The sequence below is a fragment of the Brachyistius frenatus genome, unplaced genomic scaffold (assembly GCF_029030835.1).
Source record: "Brachyistius frenatus isolate BFR_SWC_R1_liver_20210118 unplaced genomic scaffold, ASM2903083v1 Contig_6, whole genome shotgun sequence".
Lineage (NCBI taxonomy): Eukaryota > Metazoa > Chordata > Actinopteri > Embiotocidae > Brachyistius > Brachyistius frenatus.
Window position 1 is genome coordinate 493,950 of NW_027210605.1, and position 24,914 is coordinate 518,863.

At 40.8% G+C, this 24,914-nt stretch overlaps 1 protein-coding gene across 2 annotated transcripts in view; it reads left to right on the forward strand.

Moving 5' to 3' along the window:
* LOC138635647 (cadherin-4-like) overlaps nt 1-24,914 on the forward strand; it is a 221,375-nt gene that overhangs the window by 36,134 nt on the left and 160,327 nt on the right. The window contains exon 1 of one of the 2 annotated variants that reach the window (XM_069723252.1): nt 1,259-1,307. The exons of the other annotated variant lie outside the window; for it this stretch is intronic. Within the exon in view, the coding sequence (XP_069579353.1) occupies nt 1,292-1,307 (16 nt within the window). The 5' untranslated portion in view covers nt 1,259-1,291. Of the gene's footprint in view, nt 1-1,258; nt 1,308-24,914 lie in introns of those variants that run through there. 2 annotated transcript variants of the gene reach the window in all.

The following is a 24,914-nucleotide window of genomic DNA, read 5'->3' on the forward strand; positions in this document are numbered from 1 at the left end:
TGGACAAAGATAAAGTAGCTGTGAATAAGCATTTCCAATTCACTACCTGCTCTCTTTTTTTATGTCCTCCCTCTGCTCATCGGATTCACCCATAAAACAACGAACCAGATTTGTGGAGCCAGGAATGAATGGAAGTGACACCCCATGTACCCTGCTAGATTCCTTCAAGTGACCTCAGGCCAACATCCCTACAGTGTATCAGCCTCTATCCTCTATTGCTCTGCTTTCTGTTGCAGCAGGGAATCCACTGTACTTAAGGGCTTTCCAAATCCTACCTGTTGTTTAAAAGGTCATAGAAAAGCCATGGACTTCTAACCCGTGTCACCTATAGCATCACTGTGATTCTAATTCTTAGATAATGTTATGATTCATTGTATTGGAAAGTTTTATATAGTGGCGATTATGTTGTCTTTAATCACATGGGCCCTTTATTAGAATTTTCAAGTATGGTTTGATAGCATTACCAACAGATTTAGTTTATTATGTACTAAGATGCATTTCAACTAATTCATTTAGAACTTTAAAACTTCATAATAATGCTGCAGTGTAAAAAAAAAAAGTGGATTTTCTCCCCAAAATAATCACAAATATAATAATCATAATGCAACTCATGTTTACGTACATATCCTGCTGCAAGACTCTAATGTTCTTTCATCACAACGGCAACTCAGAAAATGCTAAAGATGAAAAAGGAGAAAAACATTGCCGCAGATTAAAAAAAAATAAAACGGCAAAAAATAAACTTTGAAACTACAGAATGAATCTAAAAAAAATATCAAATATGTTCTAATGTTTCATAGACAAAACTGGTAATGATTGTCTTGTAAGGAAAGCCCAGAATTATTTTATTCTTTGATTGTAAGGATTAATTTCATCACTGTCAAAAAGAAAGAGAGAAGAAACAGATGAAAAGCCAAGAAACTTCAGAAAAGAAAAATGTAAATCAGATACATTTTCCGACTCTGTAAATGAGTATCTATCTGATTTCGCTTGTTTGCTTGTAATGTGTGTAACTACGGACGTCTGTGCGCATGTACAGTACGAGTAATAGAAGGTTGAGGATGGATGTGTCGGGTTCAGCTGCCCAGCATATGGCTGAGTGATGCTCTCAGCCTGGCTGCCGCCGCAATCCCACTGCACAAACAACAGCGTATTTCACAAACAAGTGTCGGCTGGTGGTTTAGCCTCAGCGCCACCTCGGATCAACAATATTAATGCACTCCAAATATTAGTTTTCTCCCTCATTACCAAGCCGGGTGCTCTACGCCTGAACCCCCAGCGATCCTTGAGGATGGAGACAGCAGGAGGTGTGTTTGTTTTTGTGTGTCAACCCGGTTTCGCTGTAAAGCCTCTGGTTTCGTTTGCCTATGTTATTTGCTGTTATTTATTCTTATAGACACAAGTAACCATATACTGCTGATGACAAATTCATATCATTGCACTGAAATGGGTGCACTTTTTGCTGTTGTTTTGTTGTTGCGGCAGACAATGAATGTGTTTAGACAAGAGCCATGACAGTCTCACTAAAAAGTTGCTTCTCGCTAAGCCTAAGTGGAAGAATAGTAAATAGAGAACAAGAGGAGAGCTGTATATTATGAAATCCCCATCTGCTGTAAAGTGGGGCGCTGACACGTTCTGTGCTCTCTCTCCTCTTCAATATTGCTCTCATCCTTGATCTTCCCTCCATCTCTGCTTTTCTTTCTCGTAGGTAAAGCCTCCTTGGTCGGCTTTATACAGTAATCACAGATCTGTAGCAGTGACAAGGCCTTGGCTTGAGTCCCACAGTGCAAGGGGCTCGCCGTTAAATGCTCCCCAATGCAATGAATACATTCGTGGTGTTTCAGCATATCCCTGGTGAAAGTCACCTCACATGGCAAGTAAACATTTGTTTTTTGACCATGTTTTCCCCACATTGTAATTACCTTGTGGGAGTTCAGTTTGCCTTGAGGGACCATAAGAAATGTTTTGCTCTGTGTGGGTATGATAAAAAAAAAAAGCCAACATGAGCACTTTCTCCTGGGGCATAGTTAACAAGCGGTGGGTTTTCTGCTGTTTAAATATTAGCATCTTTAGCCTCTTTCCATGGTTTAGGAGCATGAGAAACAAGCAAAGTTGTGAGAATAACCCAGTTGAAGTCTTCACATTTCAGCACAACGGGATGTGGTTTTAGCTTTGGCTATGTTTAGAATAACATAAGAGTGAATTTTGTGACATGTCTTATATTTACTGCAAATGCTGCAGCTGTGGTATTATCTGTCTGTGAGGAAATACTCTCCTTTGCCTCCTGTGTAGAGAGAGCAGTAGGTAAATTCATTCAATTATCAGCCTTTCAAGCTCCGTTGGGTCAGGAAAACCGTTACATTAGATCCAATCAGTCTGAGATAGCAGATGAATTTCTACCCAATTTGCTGGTGTAAATGTGATTTCCACACATACATAGATACATAATGCCCATAGTGGAGATATATTTCCTTTCTTGATTTACCCTAAAGAACTTGTTTATCTAGCAAATTAAGTGTGGAATAGAAATATCCAAGATGAAGACTACATGCAAATATAAATACATTTTTTTTTTCTGACTATTAAAAACACAATGTTTCTTTGACCTTATGTAATTTATCTTTTTATTAGAGTCTCTTTACCAATTGCTTTTGTAATCTTGTGACCCCATAACAACCTGTGACCCCATTAGCTCCATGGTACTCCTTCTATATCCGAGTCCGACTAAGCCAGCTGTGTTTGACGCACACACTCGCACCATTCTGCTTAGTCAAGGGCCTTCTGTGAAGCTGGAATGAGGGATGAGGTCGTAAGGGTCTGCAAGTGAAAGAGGGAGTGAAAGGGTGCTAAAAGGATCACAGAGACTAGTCTGCAATGCACAACCACTTATTCATTTTTCTCCTGGTTTTTATTTATATATATATAGGTAGGTGTGTGCGTGCATGTGCGTGTGCGTGTGTGTGTGTGTGTGTGTGTGTGTGTGTGTGTGCGTGTGTGCGTGTGCGCGCACCTGCTGCTTTTATTGGGACAGAGGCGGGTTTGGAGTATCCACAATGGAAGAGAGCTTTTGCCTGGGCAGATGCACATGTGTGGTTGTCCTCTTTCAGTGCATATTTGTATGTGTGAATATGCATAAATGCCCCAAAATATTACATTATTTTAAACAAAAGATCAGTCCCTAATAATTGCAGTGATGGTTGTGCCTTTGTTTGTTAGGTGGAGTGATTGCAATGGAGTGATTTGGATGCTCAAGCTTAACTGGTGCAGAAATAATGCATATACATGTCTTTCACACATCTGATTAGGAAACATAATTAAAGGTAACTTGAAAAACCTGAAAGTATAGATTTCAACACTCTGTATTCCTACTGCCTAGCTCTGGTTCAGAGTGTAAACACACAGATACACACTCACACCTTTCCTCTTCCACACAAACACTTTTTGCTTTTTTGGACATCCCTGACGGAGAGCGAGTTCCTTGCGAGGCTGTGGCGATAAATGAGGTTGGGATGGCAGTGGAATGGGACCGGATGGAAAATTAAAAAAAAAGGGTAGGGAACAAACAGGAGACACTAATGAAGTATGAAGGGCTGAACATGGCCACATGGTTCCTGCCAAGCACCACCAGGCCCCCTCCCCCCTGAGCTCCACCTGCCCTAGGGAAACAGGGGGGGGAGATGGGTCACTAAAGAGAAAGGACTGCAAATCAAATGCCAAATTAAAAGAAGAAAAACTTTTTAGTTTTTAAAGATTACTCCTCAACTTTTGAACATTTGTATAATTATGCTGCAGTCGTTATCCGAAGGAAGCATTCATGGTTTTGCCCTCTCTCTTCTCAGCATCTCACCCCTTTGTACCTGGCACTTTGTAGAGCTGTATAAAAATGACGTTGCAAAAATGTCAAAGCTGTTACTGTATCACTCGTACAGCCTACTCTCAACTCTGCTCTTTTCCTTTTATTTAAACTTGCCGGTCTTTATAAGTGCCCACTCATTTTTTCATGCACTCAAGTCCGCCCGTATGTACCACTTTGTCCTTCAAGCACAGTTGTGTGTGTGAGTCCAACCTCCACTCTGCCAACCCCCATTCTTTACCCTTTTCTGCTCTATTAATGTATGCCTATCACTTAAGCAGGAAGTGAGCTAATTTATCTGACAGCACATGACTGGTTCATACAGACTTCATCTACTACCCTTGTGGGATTCAGAACTGAATTATGTTCATCAGTTTCCTAAATCCTTCTCTGTGAAGGAAGAAGCAGGGAAGCGCTTCATAGGAAACTTGAGCTAGGAAACACAAGATCGTGGAAATAGACATGGATAAACCAGCTGATGAAACTTTGTTTAGGCTTAACTGGCACATTTGCAGAAATGTCAAGTAATGTCATAATGCCACATGTTTGTAACTTTAAACTATTCAAATAAAAACATATATAATATTCCCATCTCAAAAATTGTGGCTTTGAATTACAAGAACCATAAAAACAGTTTTCACTCTATTCAGGTCCACACTAGTCGTGTCTTGTCTACAGGGCTTCCTCCTATCATGGATGAGGACATGGCTGTAAAAATAAAAACACTTCCAGTCCTATCTGTGCACTCTTTTGTTTTGACAGACCATCATGTTTATCTTTGCAAATTCAAACTCCCAGACACACAGCTGTGTATCATCATCAGTTACTGCCACGGTTACAGAGGAAGCTTCAGTGGAAAGTATGTTTGATTTCACAAAATATGTGATTCTTCCTCACTTGCATCTCTTCCTCACATCATACTGCAAGTGGTGGAAGGAAGTGTGGGAAGTTGAGAAACGAGATGAGAAAATACTCAGGGAAGCTTAACAGGAGAACACTGTGTGTTTGTCAGATGTGTGACAGCTCGTGTACAGTAATGAAACGGACCTTTGCATTTCGGATTTTATTTGTGTGCACTTCAGTGTGCATGTGTTTCGTCGTGTGTTGCTCTACAGTACCTGTCATTGCATATTTTTGATATGCATCAGTGAATCCACATCTGTTGTCATGTCTTTGTTTTGACATGCCCTGAACATGTCAGGAGTGCGGACCTCGCCTGGCCCTGTTCTGTCAGCTGCAGGTGATTGGCAGGTTTTTGATGTGTCCCTTTTGTGTCCTCAAATTCTTCCTTTTGGGAAAAAAATTGCATTGATTTAAATAGTTTGCAATAATTATATTTTAGCTATACTATAGCAGACTCTGGACTTCATTGATATAGTTCTAAAACCTCTGAATTCCTATTTAAACCCAAAATTTAATTGTATTAATGTTGGGTTAAAGGTGAGTGTAAAACTTACATTTCAAATATCAAAATTCCAGTGTATTATGAGTTGACACTGCCAGCCATCACTTTTATCCATATTTGTGGAGGTGTGTATGATGTGCATTTCAAGCTTGACAGTGATGGTGGTTTGGAGTTTTGAGAAAAGAAGCCTGCAGCTTCTCCTTGGCCCAGTGCCAGACAGCAGGACAAATACATCTCTAATGGGGACAAACATCCCACTGAGGATGTGGTGCTAACATCAAACAGCCCACCACACTTTGAACAGAGTCCAGGTCCTCCTAAACTGGTTGACTAAGCTGTTGACAGTGACAGTGAAAAATTAAATTAGCTTACATTGGGGACTGTGATGGATAATCAACTGCTGCCACAAAACTTTTTTTTACAAATAGAAAACAAATAGTAACAACATATCTTTGTGTCAGAGTAGCATTTAATATTATTGAAATCGTAATTCTGCTTTTCTGAAAATATTTATTCATCATGTCCACATCAAAGGAAAAATCTGAAAATGTCACATTAATGACATCTAGGCAGATGCAACCACCTCTGTAAAGACTGCAAACACATAGTGCTGTGTGTGCGTGTGTGTGTGCATGATGAACCACAGTCAAATAAATAGGCTAGTAGTGAAAGGTGGAACAACTGTTTCTCTTGCAGTTCTGTGTTTACCGAGAAGTGCTTTGTGGCCTGTTTTCCTCCTGCCCTTCATAAAACTGCCTTAATCTGTGTTCCCCCCTCTCTATCTTTTCTGAGTGTATACAGTATGTGAATCAGTATGGATGCGTACACTGTGTGTGTGTGTGTGTGTGTGTGTGTGTGTGTGTGTGTGTGTGTGTGTGTGTGTGTGTGTGTGTGTGTGTGTGTGTGTGTGCGCCAGCTCAGGACTAGGCCCAGGGAGAGATAATGAAATAATAAGTCTTATCAAACCACTGCAGACTGAGTGGAGCTCTCTCTTTTGCTCTTCCTCTGCCTCCTTGTCTTTGCTGCTCCTCTCGCTCCTTCAGCACTCGTCTCTCAGGCTGATTCCCTGACTGATTCTTCCTGCCACTCAGATGCTGCTGCCAGTGCTCGTGTTGCTGCTGCTGCAGATGCATACACTGCTAATCCAGCTGTGGTGCAGCGTATGGCGAGTGTTGCTGTTTCTCATTCCCTGACGATAATTGTCGTGAAAAGCGTTCGTTTTGATAGATGCAGCTGTGTTGTGCTCTGAGATCTCCATCAGTGTGTGTGTGTGTGTGATTGGGCATATGGATCTACAGTACATAGAGAGACAGTTAAAATTGCACAGAAGATTTTATTTGGTGATTTTTTAATGCCGGGATAAGGGGCCTTTAGACGATGGAAGATAAAAGTCTTTCATACAGTGGCCTCCACCTCATTATGGATCCAGAGCTGCTCTTCATCCTAGAGATAAATTATTCACAACACGGCCCAAATGAATAATATTCTTTTTAACCCTACTTGCATCCCTTTATCTCGCCATCCCTCTAACTGGCCTCACCCACTGTGGAGAGGGTGTGGGAAGGGGACTGCAGTCTGTATCCTCTGTCAGAACCTTGAGTAATGGACAGTTTGGTGTCAGCCCACTAATGAACAGTGAGTCTTTTATTACCGAAGCTTAAACAGGCTTCCTCTAGTTCCTGCACATCTCATTTGTGCTTGAACGGTGGTTTGAATATTGTCTGGCACGATCAAGATGCGGCCCGCCTCTCTCTCTTTTACGCTTGTCTTTTTTTTTTTTCACCTTAAAGTTCATAACAGAACAGCTTCTCAGAAGTTAACTTGTTTTTGTATATCCGTAAGCTTTCTCCCATCCTTCATCCCCCTACTTCTACATTTTTCATTTGTCTATTGTCGCTCTCTTCGCTCATTCACTGCCCACCTCTCTCTATCTCTGTCTGTCTGCAATGGCGTAACCATTTAAAAAGAACATTAAAAACAGATAAGGAGGATAAGCTGAGTGAGGTTGGAGAAAGTGAGAGAGACGAAGGAGCAAAGGTGGAGAAGGAGGAGGAGGAGGATGAGAAGAAGACAAAGGGAGGAGCAGAGGTGTGAGGCAGAGAGCAGGCAAAGCCTAAGTGGTGCTGACAGGGACACATTTGCTCCAGAGCTGTGGAATTGTGTTGTGTGAAATTGAAACGGCAGAGCATCAGGAGCAGTTATTTGCAATAAATTTCAACTGCTTCAACACTTTGAAAGTGTCCCCTCCCTCCCCCCCCACCACTGCTTCCACGCCCACCATTCCAATTCCCACATATTTCTTCAGTTACTTCTTTTTCCTACTCTCTGTATCTCTTTTTCTGTCTTCATCCTGCTCTCTCTCATCTTTCCTGCTTTTGTCCTCTCTTTCCTTGTCTATTTCCCCTCCTCAGCTGTCTTTGCTCTGCTGGTGTCCCTCGGGCCTGCTGAGCGTCATGTCCATGCTTGACAGTTGACGTTTAAGCTTGGCTTTTCCACCACAGGCCCTTCTCATCCTTCGCTCCCCTCCCAGCATCACATTAAGCAACAGTGACAAACGCAGAGGCTGTCAGCCAGTCAAAGAGGAGAATTAATTTGTTTAATTTCATACCTTTTTCATTTAGCCACCAACACAGCCAAGGCATGGGGTGTCAATGCAGGGGGGTCAAAAGGACGCCAGCAAGGGGAGGAGGAAGAAGATGGGGAAACATTAGCACCTTTCATACAGCGCAGTTAATGTATTTATATCATGTAATAGAGTGTTTCTAATAATACATGGCAATTTCCAAAATCATTTTGCCCGGCTGATTATACAAGTTCATTTGCGCTCCTGAGGCCTTGTGATAACATTGCCCACAGACCTGTTACACAGGAAATGGGAACTGACACGAAGTTCAGCACTGTTACCTCATCTGAACCTGTCTGATTTTTTTTTTTTAAGGCTCTCGCTGATGCTGTGATGAAAATATTAATAACTGTGAATATTTCTAATGGTGTGCCCCTCAACCCTTATCCCTCTACACACACATAAATGCACGTGCACACACTCGCATACAGTAGTAACAGACGCACATGGAACTAAATACAAAGATGAATAAAACAGATGTGCTATTCCAATCTTTCCTACTAAGAATGGCCTCAACACCACTCCAGAGAGACATTGTAAAAGCAATATCCAATCTAGCCTGTGAATTTATGCAGTACTTCCAGCAGCATACGACATAGCTTCCCCTTGGTCTTAATGACACATCTGAATGAGATGTAATGACTGGGATCTATGTTAACACAGGGGATCTTGTCTCACATGACTGTGGTAAAGGGGTGGTTTCATCAATGACACAGTTTGCTGCCCTGCTAGGGGCCGTGGTGCAGAGGTTTGGTGATATAGTGTGCAATTAATGCAACGATTCTGCCTAATTCCAGTGCCTTGCTCACTGTGGGCATGTTTGACTGACAGGCCAAAGGGTTGTGGGAAAAATGTACCTCCAGTAAAGACAATTTAAAAGACTGACTCATTCACCCTGGGGGCATTTAGCAACCCTTTGACTTGGTGAAATAGAAAAAAGAAATTAGATTTGAAGAATTAAATACTTTTCTTTTTCCTCTTTTTTACCAAATGCACAAAAACTAAAACATTATTTGAAACATGTCATCTGTTGGTAAGAAAAATTTAAAAAACAACAACAACATAGTTTATATGTGAAATATCCCATACAACTACATCAACTAATGAGAGAGTGGACATTGACTTCAATACTTTGAAAAAAGTCTGCTCACTACTTCATCTCCTCCTGCTGTTTGTGTTTCTTGACAATACAATCTGTTACCTTTGGACAGCTGGCTAACTAGCGTAAGCTACGCAGCAGGGACAGACTGAGCAAAGTAGAAATCGCACGCCGTTCAATCGACTCCCGTGGCTTCACCCCTTGAAACCTGATAGTCTGTCCTTCTCATTGATGGTATTGTTTAACTCACGACAAGATAGCTCGAGCCACCTAACCACCTGGAATCAGGAGACACCTGGAGTTCAAAGAGTTCCATAAACTTCTGCAGGTGTGCTTAATGCAAAGCCATTCATAGTGTGCAGGACAGTTGGGACTCAAGACAGCTTCACTGCAACATCCATTTTTTGAGATATAAAGTAAATATTGCCTTAGTTTTTTGGCTACTATGCAGCAACAGTATTTTACGTCATATCTTGATAATATCACATCAGAAAAATCTTCTTGTGGTCAGGGAGAGACATTTCAGCATTCAGATTTATCGAAGCCATTAATGATGTATTTTTTACAGTTGGGTCGGTTTTCAGACAGATGCAGATGTAATGTTTTCAACAAGTTGTAGAGTAGGAGTCTTGCGTTGTGTTCTCATCTATTTTTGATTTATAGAAATTCAAAAAAGGGAAATCTAAAATTGTATTGAAAGTGTGTGTCTGTTTGTCCGTCCAAGACCTAATTGCACAATTTTACTGGCCCAGGGAACTCTATTGGCTCTGTGAACCCTGAAGGCTCCCAAGAGGAATGTTAACATGAAATATAAAACACAATATTTTACATTAATTATACCACACCACAAAATCACTTCTATCAGCAGGCATTAAAGTTAATCCACACTACTGTTTTTGTATTAATATTGATGTGTTCATAAAAAGCTGGGCTCTGATTAGTAGGACCTCCAGGCCTTTGATAGAGACTGTTGGGATTTCTGAAAAATGCATGAAACATAAAAGTAATATGAAAAGTTTATTAACTCTAAATTTCCTAGTGCCAAGCACATATATGATTACACAGTGCTAATTAAAAAAAAAATACACTCTTGCACTCTGTGGAATATACTTTATTTACAAGCTTTTATTATTGGTTTTTTTTTGCATACTTTGTTTACTTATTACAAAACATGAAGTGTTACAATCCATAGGGGGCACCTGAATACATAATGAGAATTAATAAAGGCCTTACTTGTTTTTAATAAAGTGAAGTAAACTCAGTGCTTAATTTGCATTTCTTTTTTCTAAATTTGCTCCCTTGAGTTCTGTCACTCTATCCTTTGAGACGCTGGGGAGGCAGCAGAGGTGATGCATCCGTAACAGACTAGCACTAGCTGCTCTTTAAAAGCACTGCACTCGCTCAATGCAGGGAGCTAATGTGTTTGACCCCTCTTTCCCAAAGGAAGTGCTTCCCGGCGCTTGCAGATGAATGAATCAGCATGTTTATAAGAGCTCCTCATCAGTCACACCATTTTCTTTTTTCTGTTCTTTTTTCTTTGCTTTATGTCTTCGTGGTGTCCTGACACAGCGATACTAAACAGTCATTAGCTGAACTCAATATATTGTCAGGGGGGTTTAAGTTAAAGTTACATCATGCTTTTGATTCTAAAATAAGAAATAAAAGCAGAGTAATGTTGAAATAAAACCCACAAGAGTCCCTGTTGGTCTCAGATCACTGCTCAGTAACTCATGTTTTTTAGGGATTTATTCAGTTTTAGTTCCTATTTAACCTCATCTTATGGCAGATATGAACTGTTTGTTACTTTTTCATCCTCTCTCTCTTCTGTCTGTGCTGCATCACGCAGGCACTTGAGGCAGCTGTTTTAATATTTCTCATGCATTTTTTTTTTTTTTTAAGATATTCACAAAAGCCTATTTTATTCTTAGCATTTACTCACATAGTGAAAATAGAAGTTCATGAAATGTTAACTCTTCAGGCTAACTCTCCCACTCCCTCACTTTGCTGCCCCCAGATCTCTCACTATTCTTCCTCCAAGACACTCATCTCTATTGTGATTCTATGTGTTTGTCTCATTTTCATATATATTAAATATTCACTTCTTTTATCCATTTCCTCCTCCCCTTGCTATAGAGTAGCTCCACAGGGAGTGGCTTTATGATACAGCTATCTGCAGTTTTGTGTGTATAATATTTGTGTGTCAATGTTTCTTTGTTGTGTTTGTTTGAGTTGTGTGTTTTTGGGTTGGCTTGTGGGATCCCAATACACAGTTCTCACCTTACAAGGCGGTCCAAGTATTGACTTCCCCCAAAAAGGTATTTTTTTGTGTATCCAGGTTTCTTCCAGATGCTCATGTTTCCTTATAATAGGCACAGACCTTTAACTTAAATACAGTGGTCACGTGTTACCTGTCCTGGTGTTTCTTTGCTTTTTATCGAGTGCATGCTGGGATATAAGCTTCTCAATAGGAATTACAGCTGGACCAGTTAATGGGCCAGGTAGATATGTTAATTAGTGCTGGATGCTGAACTTCAAAGAACCTTCAATGACTCAAAATTTCTTTGATACTATCTCATATCGACAAATGCTTTCAGTACATTCAGTACCACATTTCAATACTTTGGCTGCATTCACAATTATATGTTATCATTTCAAATTGCATAAAATTTGCTTAATTTATGCAGGAGTAAATCTAATCAGTAAATCTAATTAGTGAGCCAATACTATATTTCCCATACACCCGCCCTGGTAGATAAACTCATTGTTTAAACTTAAGCAGATCCTGCATTAACAACATCTTATTTCACTCTTTCCATGCTAACGTTGTAGCATGGACTGTAGAAAGTGACGACTATAGGCTTTTTTGCACACTACTAATTAGCGTTTACCAATCGCCTCTATGTGACGCGTTTGGGAAAATTGGTAAATTGTAGCTACAAAAATTAACCTGGGTTGCACTCTCCCTCTCAAACCTTATGAAAACTAGCTGATTTGTACTGGCAATTTTCTTGGATTTTATACAATTTGTATTGAACAAAGTATTGATTAGGAGCAGGTATCAAAGTCAAGGCATCAGTATCAAAAGGTTTTTAATGCTACCCATCCCTATATACAGTACATCACAACTGGTGTCATCAGCTGGGTTGTTATATGATTTATTGGGTGTCAAAAACACTGCATATATTTTCACATTGCTGCATATACTGGCTATGAAACTACTTTGGTATTTTGTCATTGCATGAAACTTTATATGAACAGACCATGGGTAAAAAAAAGAGCTAGACATTTTTGAAGTTGTCATGAAGGTCAGCAGTAAAGTGGCCAGCTCGTATTTCTGAGATAAAAGAGACACGGGTGTGCTTGTGCAAGCAGGATTCTGTCAGAATTGCCTCTTCATCAGTATTCTCTATCTGTGTATGTTTTTACTAAAAGTTTACATGTAAAACACACACACACACACACACACACACACACACACACACACACACACACACACACACACACACACACACACACACACACACACACACACACACACACACACACACACACACACACACACACACATCTATCTGATGGTCACACAGGCCAGGCTGTGCCCTGAACTTCATGCTATCCAGAGGTTTTGACTTCTTTGTCACCCTGCTTGTCACTGGAGCAATGACTGATGAGGGTCAGTGCTCAGGTTAAATGACCAGGCTCAAAATCCACTGTCCAAGCAGCTAGTCCCCCAGTAAGGGTTGTTGCAGAGAGAAACACACCCACAGCTTGTTGAGTTCCCCCTTCTTATACTCTCATGTATATTCCTGTACACAGATAATAAGATAGAGAATGATATCAAACCACTGGCTCAACCAAGGATGGATAGAAATAGATAGATATGTGCATGCTCATACACACTCAGACAGAAACGCACATTCAGCCCAGGTAAGTGAGCTTATCCCCCTGCGGCAGAGGCTGAGACGCTGCTCAGCGATCAGTGAAATGGAGTGTTGGTCAGCTCAGGCTGAGCTTTATTCTCTGGTCTGTCTCCCACTGAGACAGAAACACAACCACCTCCAACACAATATACTGTAGATCCTCATCCTCACGGGTCAGCAAGTCCAGTTCTGGACTTTTGGAGCTACAGCAATTGGTGGTGTTGTGTTGGCTTGCATTTCAAGTGATATTTTTATTACCTCCCTCTCTGTATGTATGCATTCAGTGAGGCTTGATTGTGTGTCCTTGTGCTTATATATATATATATACACACACACATATACAGACAGAAAGTGAGTGTGTACATTGTGTCTGTCCAGTCAAAATTGTGTTCACACAATGCATGTCACTGAATATGCATTTGTGACTTGTTTTATAGCCCTAGACTGGTGGTGTGGGTCTGTGAACTGGTTAGTTGATCGACCACTTTGGTCAAATCTAACACACTGTTAACAATGTTTGGGTGAGTTGCAATTAAGTATTCCACAGACATTCATGGTCCCTGTGGGATGACTCCTAATGACTATGGTAAGCCCATAATTTTTTACCTCGCGGAATCAGTAGGCTTTCTAAGTTTCACTTATCCAGTAAAATTAGATTGATTGGCTCAGAATTTAGTTCCTACATTCATGGTTTCCAGGGGCTATCCTCATAGCTCTTCTGATCTGTTGATTTATTTTTATTTTTCCGTCCAGCACCGTCAAAAGGTTGTGGTTATGAGTGAAATGTCATGAAAACTATTTGATTTACTGCCATTGAATTTTACATTTGTTGGGTGATGTGGGGGAAATGTATGTGCTTATTTGCTTTATCCTTTAACCCACGTCAACAAATACTTCAGTTCATGGCCAAATATCTGCAAATTGATGATTCCCATTACCTGACCTCAGCTGTACTCTCACACTACTGTGTGGTTACTGATAATTTGCATGCTAAAATGCTGTAAGTGTAATGTGGTGAATATGATAAATAATACTCCAGCACATGTTAGCATGCTGAAGTTTGCATTTAGTTCAAAGTACTACCAAACTCACTGTACATGAAAGCATGAAAGCATCTACACTGTGCTTTGTACTGCCTCACAGAGCTGCCAGCGCTGCTTTTAGTCTTGTTGGGTGAAGTTAAACAATCACATGTTTTGCTCTGAGTTGATAAAAGTGACCAACCTCTTCTAAAGTCATTTTAGGAAGCATTATAAATGATAAAAGGCATTTTTAACCAAGCTTGAGGTGGTCTTTTACAGTTTATATTTTGGAAATGCTAAGTTTTCACCTGTCAGAAACACATCTGAATCTGTCCGCACGCACGTGTCATTAATGTGTTTATGTGTGTGTTTGTGTGTTGGTGTCAGTATGTGTATCAGTTTGGTCTTTAGCAGAGGGCGGTGTCAGTTTTAATCTGGGACAAACCAGGGATGGAAAGGTCAACTCTGCAGTGAAACACAGCGATAGAGACACATACGCACAGACACGCACATACGATACAGACAGAGACAAGCACACATATAGACACATTGAAAAGGAAGCACACAAAAGAAGATATTTATGGGAAACATGACTCATGTGAAAAGGTCAAGATTCACACTTGGGATTTGCAGGTGTATACCACCTGCCTATACAGTGCGCATGCTTTTTTTGTGTTAGCAGAAGCAAGAGAGAAAGCGATGAGTGTCTTTGTGCTTTTTGGAGCCTTGTGATATTCCTCATGGGAGGTGAAAAGACAATGTAACAGTGAAGCAAAGAGCGAGAGGGAAGCAGAGAAGACAGAGAATGGAACAGGAAGAGAGCCAGGAGAGTTGAGTGTGAATTTCCTTAAAGTGCTCCATTTGGTGAGTCATTATTTTCACTAAAGCCACAAAGAGCATTTTGTTCCCCAAAGGAGTCGCTCCTACCCACTCCCTCCTGCCTGTTCTTCTCCCCCTTTTTCCCACAATGCCAGCAAGTGTCTATCATTTGTTTGTTTTTCAGATGACTTTTGCCCAATTGGACCTCAGTGAATGTCTGTGATCTTTTAAGATTTACCTCAACCCTGTCAGTATACCTCTCATGGAGAATACATCTGGAAAAGGAACACACAATCTATATTCAGCACGTCGTCTGTTGCACATCTTTGCTTATATTCATTTTTCTCAGTGAGGATTGCTGATCCAAGCTGATAGATTATGTCTGTGAATTCATGGAGCTGTATTGCTTACTCATGCATATCTGTCATAGCGGTGATTGTGTCCTCTCTGTGGGATCTGGCCGCAGCCATACAATCAGCTCAGTGTGATAAATAGGAACACAGAGAGAACAAACCTAGCTGTCACTACAAATAAACATCTGTGGGGGCACCTCAAGGCCAGCAGAGGCTTTCTCTTACACGCACGCACACACGCGCACACACACACACACACACACACACACACACACACACACACACACACACACACACACACACACACACACACACACACACCATAACACAGATGCAGAGACACACAAGGACACACACATTGACACACAATCCGCATCCTCCCACCCATTCAGTTGTTCAGAAGGTTACTATCCTCTCCTTCCTATTATTTCGATCTGCAGAAACAAATGCCTTCGCTCCCTCTGGATTTCTAGATAAGCAGATTGGTTTGTCTTCTGAAGAAGACAAAAGGAGCTCAGTCCATACAGAGGTTTATAAAATGGCGCCGGCGCAGTTTTAGAAAAGAGAGCAATCTTACAGGAGACTCCAAAGCCTACTTCTAATGCCGGAAAATGTCAAATACCATTTTAACAATAAAGACATGCAAATTCCTACGCAGGTGCTTTTGTGATGGTTTTACATCTGGTTCTCCTGCTGGTATGTGACTCACCATGTGACTACTTCACTGGCTGAATAAATTGTTATTGTTTGCTGGAGTTCTCTTTTCATATTTCAAATTTCACCACTGTTACTTCAGTTTTTTTCCATTAAAGAACAAGACATCAGTTTCTCTCCACTTTGGTTGTTGGATGGGAAACATTTCATTTCTGGTTTGATTGCTGTTCACTGCGTTTCACTCTTCTGCCTCCCTCTCTCTGTCTATTCATCTTTGAGAAGAAGAAGTTCAGCAGACTGTGTGCTTCCACCAAGCTCTTGAAATGCTAATCGGAATTGATCTGGATGGGAATATTAAAAAACTGGGGTGATTGCTGTCACAGAGCTCTGTATGGGGCTGATTCACAACACCATCAATATTAATGGTGGATGCCCGTCAGAGATGGCATGTCACTGACAGTCCCATGATTACCTGCTGAGTGTTGTGCATAGCAACCTGTAGATGTGATTGGTTCAGACACACAAAGATTTGGGTGAGTGAGAAGCCTAATTGAAAACATAAACAGTTCTGCTGATGTGTGTGCTGACAGGGTTGATTAGGTAGTACACTCCTACCTGGTTGAGCTTTATTAGACATCTAATGGAAGATGCCCGGTCTCTTATTGGCACAGCAGGAGACACTAAAGCCATCCACACACACACACACACACACACACACACACACACACACACACACACACACACACACACACACACACACGCCAACCTGTCTCTGGTTCAAATCATCCTGACAACAATTTGACTGATGGTTCAAAACCCTCATGTTTAAACAAAGTTGAATTTCACCACAGTTTGTCACGGGACAGAATCTGTTTCTTGTTTATATATCAGCTAAATTTAGACTCTCAGAACTACGGGACACACTGGACAACACAATGTAGTGCACTGAAAAAAATTCCCCTCGGGGATTAATAAAGTAAATACCTACCTATATAGTAAATAAGGATGTAAGAAATAATTTCAGTTTTAGTCTGTGTCTTGGAAATGATGTTTGGCTTCTGTTTTGTTTACATTTGAGTTGTGTTGAAGCTCGTTAGAGTACTCTACATGTATAAAATGTTTTTGTTTTTTTCTTCACAGTAGGTGAGAGTAGCATTTAGACTGTTGGTTTAACCAAGACAGCCATGCTCTCTAAAGACTCACACTGACTTTTTTAACACATTGTGTAGACACAGACTTGTCCTTCTCAGCCGGGAGACACAGAGTTTCTCATCGTCTGTAAACCGGGACAGGTGACATCTTCTAAGATGACCCCTGGACACAAACAGGCTCCCTCCTCCCCCCTCTGCCTTTTGAAGGGTGCCATTGGCTACGCGAGGCACGTCTGTATTGATGCACATAGTTGGCAGTCTGCAGACAAGATCCACAGAACATCCAGGGCCATGAAGAAAATCAATGGTTCCCATCTTTGCTTGCTCCTAACTGATCTGAGGGCAGAGGATGGGTTCTGTTTATGACTTCATTATTGGCTCTGTCCAAATTATTCATTGAGGTACACCACCATAATCCACTGCCTTCTCAGGTCAGCTCTTATTGTCCATAGTTCACTTTACCATTAACTGCAAAATGTTCACACTCTGGCAGTGACTTTTACACGACTTTTTGCATTAATAATTAAGATCGTTTTCCTTATGTCCACATCCTTGCCAAGTTCAGGTGATTAAAGTTTTACCTCCCTGAAACAGGAATGTAGCATACTGATTCTGCTGGAGATGGAGGAAAAACAACTTTTGAGAGCTGACATTTTGGTTTGATCCTGTGATTAAAAGGCCATGACTTGAGATAAAGTGTACACAAGTAATTTGACATGCTGAGCAGTGAGATAGATTTTATGTGACTATGCAGGTTGATATGATACGTTTCAGATCTGTCAGCACTTGTCTTCAGGTGCAATGAGGAGCATTCATTTTGACAGAGAGTAATTCAGTCATTGATACTGATAGTAGTAAACAAGCCGTAGATATTGTCTACTGTTTCCCACCTGATAATTCTGCAAGTGGCTGAGATGTCACTTGCCACAGTAGAGAAGAGATGTATGTGCCTGTCGGCCTCCCCTCCAGCTGTCAGCCCTAGCCCGGTCTAACGAGGAGAGGCAAGGCTAATTGAATCCTAAACACTTACTCCTTCTGCTTATCCCTGCCTTTCATTTCCACCGCCCCTGAATCTCCCACCTCCACTGCAGGGTACCGTTAACACTCAGGCTTCTAGGACAACACAACATTATGTTGTAGACTTCTTTTATTGCTCTAATGTTTGTTGTCTCCCCCTTTTATTCATCTCTCCTTCCTCCCCACTAGACATTTTTGTATTGTGGCTCCATCTCTCCTATGTCGCAGGGCTTAATTGCTGTTATCCTATTACTGTTTTAATGCTCCGTTAGCACTGAATTTGGTTGATGAAAATATATGAGCATAACTGTTCCGCGTTTACTCTCGAAGCTGAAACCGGCATAAACAACACAACTATGCACCATTTTTGCTTTTCTCCTTTTGTATGCATTTACAGAGAAGTGGGCTTTGAGTGGTCTGCTTTAAAGCTGCTGGGGTTGCGATCTCAATCTTGGCACAGCTTGCTGCAGGTTGCTGGGCCCAAAAGGCCAAAGCGATTACTTACTTTATTTATTGAAAATAATTTTCAATAAAAGAAAGTCCGTTAATGAATAAAGCCATGGTAACTGCATACCAGCTCCCACTTGGTGTGAGCGAGTTAAAACTGGTTGTACTCTGTGCAGCCTTTTTTCATGAGTGGGCTTTAACCCCTGCTGTAGCAGCCAAATAGGAGCTGCTACAGAGGAACCTCGATGAATATCAACCACGCTTGGGAGTCATAGAGTGCCTGTGCTTTTTAAAGTCAAACAGCGTTCCTTAGGCTCTGTGAGGCAATTTTCAAGGTGGACCAGATTACAATTGATTAAAGTCCTATGCTGCAGAGGTTTGATCTTTTATTATGAAAAAAGAAAAGAAACCGGAAGAGACCTTTAACTCATAGTAACTGTTTCTCTGAGAAATGTCTGCATTCTGGAGTACCAGAGAGCTTTGGTAGAGAGGGAGCGCTTTGTGTCCTGAGGGTCATCTTTTAAGTAATGACAGATGAGCCAAGGCTCCACTCTGTCCTCACTCACTGCATTCTCTGATGTTAATGGTCTCTGATGCTCTGATAGACAGAAGCATGTCCAGGGATAAATCATTCAGAGGTCATCGGTGAAGCTGTCACTCGTGTGCTCTGACGACTGGCTGTTGGTGCTTCTCAATCCCCTGTCTTGTTCTTTAGCTGTCTGTCCATTATTTCTGTCTGTGTTACCTGCTCTCGGTTTCTCTCTGTTTTTTCTAGTCTTTATCTCTCTCCACTTGTTCTGGGTTTTTCCCCATCCACCTCCTCTCAGCAACATGTTCAGTACTCTTGCCATTAACTAGTAATGCCTGGATTCCACTGGGCACAGGTTGATGATCTCGCGTCTGTGATGCTGTTTTTTTTTCTATCAATTGCAGTTTTTTTTTTTTTTTTATAACCCATCGGGAGCATTTAGGAACTGTTAAGTTTGAATTGTGTTGACCCAATTTTGTTGACTTGCTGATTTGGTCATTTTTCCTTGATCCCTGTGCTCCTGGCGTGGGAAACTAGGCTAATTGTTTTTCTTTGTTTATTGCTGTTATTACCTATTTTGTTGTCCCAACTGCCTACAGACAAAGTTAATACAGTACACAGACAATGGCAGTTAGCAAGACAAGATCATATTTATTCTGCTATTTGAAAGACGACAACTTGGGGGTAGATGATAATGTAGTGATATGATATAATCGTTCTCTATGCTGTTTCTGTATCTGACTTCCTGCCCGGATCATTGACTCCGTGCAGCGTCTTCCAAAAAAATAGACATTGCATGTAGTCTTAGTGAAGCACCGCTTCTGAGATGCTTCTGAAATGGCTGCGGTGCATCAGGTGGAATCAGAAACATTGTCTAGAATGGCTGCAATCAGCTCCAGTGGCTGTGTCACGATGTACTCGGTCCCGGTGGAATCCAGCTGTAAGTCAGGCCTTAGCAGGCTATTATGTGAGATGTAATGGGGACATTTCATTTTATTAAACATACTCTCATCTCTGTCCACAGAGAAAACCATTGTTATTTTGATATTGGATGATCAATTATTAACAAACAACATTGTGCTCATTGCAGGCTGACACAGTGGTCAGTACAAGCATACAAAAGGGCACATGCATATGCACACACATACTGTACATATATATACACAAACACACACCCTGCTATTTCCCATGACAAACACATCTTATAAAATAGATTTCTAGTAATTACTGCTGTCATGGCGTATTCCTTTTCCCTTTATTTTCTCCTGGCTGTTGTAGATTTAAGTGGCTGTTCTGTGGAACAAGACAAGCACTGCTCCATAATGAAGTGTTTAATATTTGATGCCATTGGATTTCACAGCTAATAAAAGCTGCGTGTGTGCCTCCATTAGCTCGCTGTCCAGGCTTGAGAATAGTGCTGCATGGCTGCGCAATGTAAATCACAATTTGTCCACCGCCAGCTAATGGGGCAACCCAAAAATTTGTCATGATAGAAAGGAACAATATGCACACTATGCTGGAGTTTTACAATCACTGATTATAAATTATTCACACCGGCACTTTGTGCTGTTTTGGTGCATGGTTGTTTGTGCCAGGGGACATGGAGATATTTTGTTGTTGGAGGAGAGCCTCTGTATACCGTTATCTTTTAAAGACTATTTGAGAGGTGTGAGACCATTGCCATTGCATAGCAGCTACTTCTCTTTGTGTAAGTAACTGTTCACAAAAACACTATGAGAGAGAAAAGTAAGTGTGAGAGACGGAGCAACAAGACAAAAGAGAGAACTGAAAACACCAGGGCTTGATCTCTTCGAATGTTGATGTTGCCAACATTTGGCTGCCAATGCAACTTTCAGAACAAACAAATAAAATAAAGCCAAGGCAATTCAACTAGATGTATTTTAAACGCATGCATATTTTTAAATGTATTTCTGTATTTATAGTGTATACCTAACAGAATTTTATTTTTCTCTTACATGTCTTTCCTCCATCTCGTTGGCTTCGTGGAAACCAGGTAAGAATGAAATTATTTATTTATTTATTTATTTAAAATGAATAGCCTCTCCACCATCCTCCTTCACTATCCTTCTTTTTCTTACCTCACTCTTGTCGTCTCCTCAGAGGAAATAGCAAAGGAAGTAAGGGCCAACAAATATCAATGCTAACAGCAGTGCAATGAGAAAGAAATCTGAGCTCATGTGGTTACATGATGAACTGAGTTTGTAAAGCCTTTTTGTGTCCCTGTGAGCATGTGCAAGGTTATTTGCAATGAAGTTCGCAGATAATGTGAAAATACACAGTTTTTAAATAGTTATTTATACCTGCATTGATAAAGAAAATTACATTCCTTCCTTTATACTGTATCTTCCATAGTGAACACATGGGCAACCTATTGTGACTTAAATGTGCTTACAGTTGGTATATGTGTGAATGACAGAAGGGCTTCTCATGAAATGGCAGCAGCAGCAACTCCAGATTTGAAGGACTTTCATCAGAGGGAGCAACAGAGTTAGCTACTAGCCTTAGGCCTGAAACGCACTGCCTGCGTGGCGTGTGTTTTACCTGTTGCTGTATGGCGTGTTTTCATTTTGATGTCCATGTTAACTTATTTGAGTAGCCACATTGCCTGCTAAGACGCGGGTCACTCCTCTGTCTCGGTGTGATTGCCTGTGTTACTTTGTGTCTCACTGTAAAAAAACAAAAACAAAAAAACACCTGTTTGATTTTGGTTACGTCTTACTTGTCAGACCTAAGAAATACTATACTTGTGGTCATTATCAACGAGGAACTGATTGATTCAAAGGTAGGACCTGCAGCCTCAGTGCCGCAGCCGACATGCAGCTGGTGTGCATGCACACACGCAACCAAGCCACAGCTGAGCAGGGCATGAGGGGTAACGCACATGCCACACAGGCAGTGTATCCCAGGCCTACGCTTGCATTCACTATCTATTTGGGATTCACCTAGTGCTTTCCCATCACCGTTGTCTAGAGCATCATCCACTGCAAGAAGATCCAGCTTCAGTCACTGAGTAATTCACACACTTGTTGCGTTGACATGGTTCTAACTGTGGTGGTATTTTTTAGTGTTATCTATTTACAATGCTGAAATTTCAGGCTTTTCTACTGACAAAAGCAACATGCTTGAAATAGATTTTTTTAGCAACCCTGTCAGACAGAAAAACTCCAGTTTGACCCAATTTGATTTGGTTCTTTTCGTATTGTATTCTATTAAAAAGTAGTGATTGCATTTATCTGAGCTTGCATAATAAATCATTCATTAAACATCCAATCATAAAACCGAACACGCATACAACGAATGGCGGCAGGAAGCTTGTCTTATGAGGTGAACTGTGAGGGAAATAGAAATACGAATTTGGTGCCCATAGTACTTGTGCAATTTAATATCATCTGCCAATTTAATCGTGCTATATTGTATTCATAAGTCCAAGATGCATATTAATGCAAGTGGAAGTAAATTGCCTACGCCTATCGGCAACAGACTAAAGTGACAAGATTCCACAGATACTATCACAGCCTTGCGAGCGCGAGCTGCATTTGAGGCGATACTGATCAGATATAAAGCAGGGAGGGTTTAATTTGAAGATACTAGCTTATAAAGACTCATATTCCCTGCTAAGGAAGTGGTGCTCCCCCTCCAATTATATTTAGATTACAGAGTTTAAACTAGCTGGTGTTAGAGCTATTATTTAAGGAGGAGTAAAGGTTGGAAAGACTCCCCGGAGTAACCACATGCAGCATAGTCATTAGCTGGGGACCGAGGGGCATTACAATGCACATTATATTTTCTTTTAGCTGCTCTCATTTTTTTATATTCTCTCCATCTTTTTGCATGAGGCAACACAGCACTATATGTCTGTGGGATTCAGACTGCTGAACAGCCAGTAGTACAGTATTTTTAGCAGCAGTTTAACATTTTGTCGCAACAAGTGACCACTTCTCCTTTTTGTAGAACGAATGACTGAAAACTTTATGAAGCTAAAAACTAAATTCAACTCACATAATTTAGTTTGAGATTTGTTTATTTTGAAACTGTGAATATTTGCTATGCATTTACTTTGTGAAATATACATCTTCTTATATGGAGTATACGGCTGTTATGAAGTGAAATATGTGACCGTAGAACTCCTTTCCCCTTAAATCACTAATGTCTCTGTGTGTCCAAGAGAGGTAACTGGCGGTCTCGAGGGTTTGGCTCCGGCCAACGCTCAAAGTAAACAATGACAAAGCGTAACATCAGCTGTCTTGCCAAGATGTTGGTCAGCCACATGGAGACACATGTGAATTAAGTGAGAACTCTGGGCAAGTGTGACTCAGGATCTTCTGTCAGATACTTTGAATATTAAGAATCATCATGTGACTTTACAGAAGGCAGGAAGGTGTGTCATTACATGCTACTACGTGTTGCTACTCGTCCATCTGCTCTTGTTACCAACTGTCACAGCAGATATCCTGAGGCTTTGACAGAATAGAGACACAAAGCATATTTACCACCAATGTTGTGACACAAGGTCAACAGTGTAACTGGAAGAGACATTTTGTAGAGTGAAATGATTTTTACAGTGTAACCTTCACTGCAAAAACAGTATGTCCACGGATTCTTTCTGATAAAAAAATTCAGCCTGTCACACACCAACACTAAAAGGCGTTTGCAAGATTGCAAGGAAAACTGGCCATACCGGCAGAATCAATACATTGTGCAAAAGTCTGTGAGTGCTAGAGAGGCCCTATGAAGTGTCATCACATCTGGCATCATATCAGTGTTGACACTAATTGCCACATTTTGCCCAAATCAAGATGCAATTTGGAACGAAACAACCTACCTACCATCAGCTGTAACCATCTGGGCACACAGCTCCGTCCAACAGCATTACACACTCACTCATACTGAGTTACACAAGGTTATTGTTGCCTCAGACATCAGCAGATTCATCATCAGGGCCCGACATATTTTACATCAACTGATGGATTCAGACTGATGAATGAGATATGTCATCAATGGTAAACAGTATGATTTATGGAGGTGATTTCACGCTTCGCTTTCACTCACACCTCTTCTAAACTGCCCTTTATTCTGCTCCACTATTTATATGGATTGGAGACGCATAAAATACTGCTTATGTAAAGTTTTTATTATTTTTTTCATCCACAGAAAGGTGACATATCTTCTCTCCGTGGCACTGAAGTTTAATATTTGATACTAGTGCTTGGCTCTTGCATAACAAAGCAGGTAAGCGGGCAATAGAATATGTTAATGTCAAAATAGTTATTCAGCAAAACAGCTCCCTAGGTAACAATGACTATAGAGAGACAGAGTGAGGCAAAGGGAAAAAGGGAGAGCGGATAGGTCTTGCTCTATGTGCCAGAATGAAAAAAGAATAAGCATCTTTTATTTCTGTCTAAAAAAATGATTCCTCGTGGCTTTTATGAAGTTTTTGCTCAGTGAGGTTCCCTAAAACGACAGAAAAATGATTATTTGGCATTTAATCTGTTATTGTTAGTCAGAAATGACAGGTGTGAAAAATCCCTGAATAGCTTCTTGTTAAGAGTAAGTTATGTCATTGTGAGAGTGTGAAAAGAAAGCAGGGTTGAAAGTGGAAATATGCCGGAAGAGGAGAAATATATAGAACTGCTATCTCCGGTTGTGAACTAATTCACTTTTTGAATTATTTATTGGAAGAACTCACCCCGGATTAGATTAAGGGCTTTCTGGTGATACGTAAAACATACAAACCAAACAGCCATGTGTGTAGGAGGTGTCATTAAGTGTTGCCGTTACACGTGTGTGTTGTGGTGTGAAAGAATGGCGTGATTATCTTCTTGGCAGAGTTTATCTGGGGCTTTCAGAAGATGATGACTAATGACCTTCAGCGGTACATTTGTCGCTGACACATCAATATATGCACGTCAGAAAATGTAATACATAAAAAGGGTAACGCACTCAATGACACACACACGCACACACACAAAAGGAAGAGGGACAGGAAAGAGGTAAGAAAACA